The 6,811-nt window shown below is 33.4% G+C and overlaps 1 protein-coding gene across 1 annotated transcript; it reads left to right on the forward strand.

The window, feature by feature from the left end:
• The first annotated feature begins 357 nt into the window (after positions 1-357).
• On the forward strand, positions 358-3,108 carry LOC111388454 (peroxidase 4-like). Its single transcript, XM_023013159.1, has 3 exons — positions 358-591; positions 2,390-2,581; positions 2,697-3,108. The coding sequence occupies exons 1-3, from the start codon at positions 388-390 to the stop codon at positions 2,871-2,873; spliced, it is 573 nt and encodes a 190-aa protein (XP_022868927.1). The 5' UTR covers positions 358-387; the 3' UTR covers positions 2,874-3,108.
• The last annotated feature ends 3,703 nt before the right edge of the window (positions 3,109-6,811 follow it).

A 6,811-nucleotide genomic window follows, 5' to 3' on the forward strand; every position in this document is an offset into this window, starting at 1 on the left:
AAAATAATAAAGTCTTGTTATCAACTGCTAGTTTGGATTTATGCTAATTCAATTGTTTGTTTAAACTTTTTAACTATACTTACGCTAGATTACGCTCATGTTTGGTTTAACTAAAGTCTAAAAATTTTATTTTTAATAAATTTTGATAAAACGATGAAATGTGTGGTTAAAAAATTATGAGTCCAATGAAATATACGATTGAAAATGAATTTTAGAAAATTACGTCACCAACTAACTCGGACCCACGATTCTTAATTAGCCATGCAATGGTCTGCATCATTAGGTAAGCTGCTTACGCCAAACACATCCATCGGAGCTCTATATATTGGCCCCAAATGCAATGCAATATTCACCATGCAATTTTTTCTACTCCCAGTCGATTAATCGATGGCTACTTTTTCAGTTGTCCTTTTCATTATCGTAACGCTGTTCATTGGCAGCTCTTCAGCTAAACTTTCCCCTAACTTTTATGACAAGACTTGCCCCAAGGTGTTTTCCACCGTGAAATCGGTGGTTCATTCCGCCGTAGCGAAGGAGAAACGTATGGGCGCTTCACTCCTCCGCCTCCACTTCCACGACTGCTTTGTCCAAGTAACTTTCATTTCTAATTATATTCATTCATCTAAAATTAAAGCCCTAGACCACCTTAATACTTGTATCATGATTCGACCCCCTTAGTACTTGTATCCTAGAATAGACATAGAACTATCGAGTTATGTTAAATGCATGCTAAACACGAATTCGAACATGCGAATAGAGAAATGTGGAGAACTAAAGTAACCCGTAGAAACAAAATAAACACAAGATAACACTAGACTTATAGATTTTATTTCAATATAAGATTACGTCCTCTTTCACTGCTGCAGTATTTCACTATGATGATCCTTAATTACACAAACGACAGAAACTATCGTGATCCTTAATTCATGGTTCAGTTGCACTAGGCTCCTTAATAAACTTATAATTTACCTTTATGTAAAAAGCGTGAAAAATTAGATAATTACTTATGGCATGTGTTTATCGACATTTTAAATTAACGTACTTATCATTACTAAAAGTTCTTACCATGGCGGCATTTTTTTTTTTTTTTGTGTTTTTCATTGACTGCGCAATATCTTGTAACTATAACACTATTTTGTAGTTGTAATTTTTATTTTTTCTTAGTTAAACAATTTTATTACAAGTTATGCTCCTAGATATATATTTAAATTTCTTCTTTTATGTTCAAAATATCAAATTTATTAGGTAATGATCTCAAAATTTGACTTCAGAATGAAAGGGAGCAATAGGATCTTCCATTAAAATAAATAAATAAATAAAAATAATTCCAAAATATGTACATTACAAGCGCTGAAGAGAAGATTTAAAAATATAAATGCAATCCGTTTCTAATAATTTAAACTTTTAATTGAAATAGTTAACAATATAAGATCAAAAAATTTTCTTAAAAAAATGCACAAAACGTCTACGAAGTCAGTTTGAATGAATGTATCCATATACGGCGATTATCTCAACGAAACTTACAAGTTTAAAAATAAAAATTTTGTCCTAAGAAAAGTCATTAAATTGGTTATTTCGTCAAAAAAAATGTCTGCCAAAAGAATTTTCAAGTCAAAAAGTTTTTGTTTTTTGCAGTGTGCATTCGCAGCCTACTTATGTGCCTAGCTACTCGTGTTGCTGACTTTGTGCTCAACATATGTTATTGGTCTCGACTTGCGTCGGCGTTAAATTCAACTTTCACTCACTACATATTTAGGAAAGTGAGACTATACAATATTGACAATGTTTCAGTGAAAAATAAATCGAAAACTTTATCAAATGGATCATTTAATTTTATACATTACTCCGTGCATAAAATACAGTGAATATATAAAAATAAAAATTGCAATTCAATCATTGTGGTGACATTTCAATTATGTATGAACTAATGAACATGTATAAAATTATTTCGTACGTCATATATAACAATTATATTCAAACTTTATCATGAAAAGGCCAAGATTTGAAAGTGACTCCCGGAATAACTTTTTCATTTTTGGTGAGATCCGTAGAAAATATGTCATCGAGGTTTAATAATTTTTTATGACTGGTCTCGTGTGACCAATCGAATTCTCACAGAGATTCCACTGGCAAATCACAGTTTTTTGTCACAATCTATGGAGCACTGTTTCTTCCATTAACATAAGATTATTCTCCTTTTTTAATCAATCAATTTTATGACTCTTTTATCCAAATACGGTTGTTCTGTCATGTGACGAAAAGCCTAAATTGGTACGTAGTCTTTTTCAAATAATTATAAAAACTTTGTATTTATTAGAGTTCTTTAATTCGTGTCTTAGAGCTAATTAAACATGTAACTATGATTAACGATCTTTCTCGTTTTTAATAGGGTTGTGATGCATCAGTTCTTCTTGACGACACTTCTTCTTTCACCGGGGAGAAAACTGCTCGGCCTAACAACAACTCCATTAGAGGATTTAATGTGGTCGATAACATTAAATCTAAGGTTGAGGCTGTATGTCCAGGTGTCGTGTCATGTGCTGATATCTTGGCCATTGCTGCTCGTGATTCTGTTGTTATAGTGAGTTTTTGTTCTAATTAATCCTGCACATTTAAAAACATATTGCTTACAAGATTAATTATTGCAAGTTGGCTTAGCTTAAAAAATTAGTACTAATTTTACAATATTTTTTCAGCTCGGAGGACCTAGCTGGAAAGTGAAACTTGGAAGGAGGGATTCAAAATCAGCAAGCCTTTCAGCTGCAAATAGTGGTGTAATCCCACCTCCAACTTCTACTCTTACCAACCTCAAAAATAGGTTCAAAGCAAGAGGTCTCTCCACCAAGGATATGGTCGTTTTATCAGGTATTTAAGTATCTCCTATAACTTGCATAGTCAGACAGATTACGAGTTTTCTCTAATCTCTATCTAGCAAGTGGTAAGTCATTGTAAAATATAACTAAACAATATTAAAGAATATAGTCACATGAGTTGATGATTATGTATTATTGAGGAAAGGAAGGCAAAGATGAACAAAAATGGTAAAGCATAGCACATCGGCGGCGTGGCCCCTTGTTAAAAGTGTTAAAAAAAAAAAAAAAAAAAAAATTAATAATAATAAATTTGTTATAGGAAAGAGGGATTTACTAACTTGGATTGGCTAAGACTTTTAAGGAGGATAATACTAATAGGAAGAAGAAAGTGAACAAAAGAAAACTTGTATTTCTCAACTCCAAAACTTACACACTTGGCTTGCTACAAAATGGAAGATCCTACCCTTTTATATAGTGTTTACATGAAACTTTTAGTCCACACAATTTTCTAGAAACTCCTAGATCACATATTTACATGAGACTTTTAGACTACATATTTGGACATGATATTTTGCTGGAATACTTTAGAAAGGCTTTATAAGACCATATATTCCTCTTGACACATTACCACATTTATCATCACATATTTTACTTGGATGTTTATATAGATATTTCTAGTAGATATTTATATAGATTTTTTTAGACAATTTTTTAAGAAATGCCAAGCATGTTGGACTATTTAATTGATCTGGGTGTGAGCAAAATCCTGAAGCTCATATTATTTAGTTCAAAAATCAAGTTTACTACTCAATATCCCTCTTTAAACTTGATTTTGCTACTCCAAGTAGAGTTCTTAACTTGCGGAACACGTCATGCTTGAGTGGTTTAGTGAGAATGTCGGCGATATGCTCCTGAGATGTTACATATTTCAGCTACACTTCTTTCTTTGCAATTCTTTCTCTTATGAAGTGATATCTTGTATCAACGTGCTTGATTCTACTGTGGAATATTGGGTTTTTTTGCCAATATCAATGCCGATTCTTTTTGTGAGACTTCAAGCATCTTCAACAAGTTTCTAAGCCAAATTGCATGGTAAACACTTGATGTGGCTGCTACATATTCAACTCCACATGTAGATAGTGCTACGATCAATTGCTTCTTCGAGTTCCAAGTTAAAGCTATGTCGTCCAAGTAAAACATAAACCCGGTCGTACTCTTTCTATCATCATTGTCTTCACCCCAATCGCTGTTATTACATCCAACAAAGTTTGAATTCATTAGATGTTGAATAGACTGAACCATAATCAAGCATACCTTTGATGTAGTGAAGAATTTTCTTTGCGGCTTTCATATGGATCATAGTAGGTGTCTCCATATAACCACTGATGAGCCTAACTTCGAAAAGGATATCTGATTTTGTGCACGTCAAGTATCTTGGACTTCCAACAAGACTCTTAAAAAGTGTTGGGTCTACTTTTTCACCTTCATCATTTTTTCACAACTTGGTTTCGCATTCGATGGTGGTGCATACAGGCTTGCAATCCTCCATATTGAATTTCTTTAGAATTCTTTCGCATACCCTGCTTGTGAGATAAAGATGCAATCCTCCATTTGCTTTACCTCAATCCCAAGATAGTAAGCCATGAGGCTGATATCCGTCATCTCGAATTCTTGAGTCATGGCCTTCTTAAACTCAGTGATCATATTTTGATTACTTCCTATAAATATAAGATCATCTACATACAAACAAACAAGCAAAATATCTCAATTCTTTCTTACCTTTGTGTAAAGGGCATAGTAAGGGCATTTTGTGAAGCCATTTTCTTAAAAGTATTTGTCAATTCAACTATTCCATGCCTTGGAGTTTGTTTCAACCCATATAAAACTTTTTTTAGTTTTAAGACTTTTCCTTCATATCATTCTATTTTATAGTCAACTGGTTGCTCCACATAAATTTCTTCATCAAGATAACCATTTAGAAAAGCTGGCTTCACGTTCATTTAAAATATCTTTCACTTATTTTGCGCTGTAAGAGAGATAGTTAATCTTAAAATTTTTAAACGAGCAACAGGAGCAAATATCTCTTCATAATCGATTCCCGACCTTTGGTTGTATCCTTTAGCAACCAATCTTACTTTATATTTCTCTAGTTTTCCTTCAGCATTTTTCTATGACCTGTATACCCACCCAACTCCAATTGCTCTCTTTCCTTTGTAAAGAGTCGTCAGCTTTCAAGTGTCATTTTTCTCAATAGCCTTAATCTCTTCATCTTTTATTTTGCGGCACTTCTTCATATCCTATTAGCTCACAATCGACAAAAAGATAAAAAAGTGTGAGATCATTTTGATTTTCTGTTATCTCATATAGCTCTTGTAGGCTCCTCATTCGTGATGTGCTTTTGCTTGAGCTTTATCCTTTTGAAGATGATGGTGAAGCATCTCCATGAGTAGGTAATGGAGGAAGACTTGTAGGCTCTTGCTACTTTCCATTCTCTTGGTCTTTTTCCTCAAAGAAAGGTAAGAAGTCGTAGTCTTTTTTTTGGACACCTCAATCCCAAGCTCATTCTTCAGCAAACTCGACATCTCTACTAATAGTGATCTTCTCATTGCTTGGATTATATAACTTGTAGCCTTTAGAGCGAGAGTCATAGCCGATAAAGACATACCTTTCACTTTTGTCATCTAACTTGTACCGCTTTTGATCTGGTATATGAACATAAGCAATACTCCCAAATACTTGTAGGTGAGAGATGCTGGGCTTTCTTCTACTCCATGCTTCTTGTAGTGTCTTATTCTACACACTTCTAGAAAGCGATCAATTAGACAGATATACGGCGCAATTAACGGCTTCGGCCCAAAGTCCTTTGGGCAATCTCTTACTTTTGAGCATGCAGCAGACCATGTTAAGAATTGATCTATTCTTTCTTTTGGCTACTCCATTTTGTTATTGAGAGTATGGAACCATCAATGGACGACGAATTATATTATCCTCACAATATTTCTCAAACTCTTTGGAGGTGAGTTCTCATCCTCTATTCGATCTCATGGCTTTTATGCTATAGCCATTTTCTTTTTTAACAAGAGCTTTATACCTTTTGAAAGTTCTAAAAACTTTCGATTTTTGTTTGAGAAAATAGACCCAAGTCTTTCTACTAAAATCATCAATAAAAAGAACAAAGTAATTGTTCTTACCAAGAGAGCTTGGATTGATTGACTCACAAATATCTGAGTGTACAAGTTCTAGTGGCTTCTTAGCTCTTGTAGATGCTTCTTTTATAAAACATTTTCTCGAATTCTTTCCAAGTAAGCATCCTTCACATAGTTGATCCACATGATTTATTGGAGGCAAATCTTTCACCATCTTCTTCTTACTCGACAACTTTAAGCCTCCAAAATTAAGATGTCCAAATCTCAAGTGCCAAAATCAAGGTGAATCTTTAGAATAAGCTTTTAAGTATTTAGCAACATCATTTTGAATGATTAACACAAACATTCTATTTCTTGTCATAGGGATTTTAAAAATCAAATTTTCTCTTTGATCTCTTATTAAAAGATTATGATCTTTCAAATGAATATCATAGTCCTTCTCTAAGAGTTGTCCTAAACTTAAAATGTTATTTTTCATATTGGGCACATAATAGACATTTGAGATAAATTAATAAGTACCATTTTTCAAGCAGATCAAGATTTTATGTTTTCCTTTCGTTGGGATTTTTGATTCATCTGCAAAGGTAATGTTGCCTCTTACTGATTCATCAAACTCTATGAACATGTTTTTTATTCCACACATATGGTTGCTTGCTCCTGCATACAAATACCATGTGTTCTTTCTCTACTTTCTTCACCTTTGTAAGCCAACAGTAGTGCAAGATCCACTTCGTTTTCCCGACTAGCATAGTTGGCTTTCTCCTCAACTTGATTAGTACCTTTCTATATTCTGAAGCATACTGACCAAGTTTTTGACATTTGTAACATTTAATTTGAGATTTGTCATACCTT

The sequence above is a fragment of the Olea europaea genome, unplaced genomic scaffold (assembly GCF_002742605.1).
Source record: "Olea europaea var. sylvestris unplaced genomic scaffold, O_europaea_v1 scaffold4948, whole genome shotgun sequence".
NCBI classification, from domain to species: Eukaryota; Viridiplantae; Streptophyta; class Magnoliopsida; order Lamiales; family Oleaceae; genus Olea; species Olea europaea.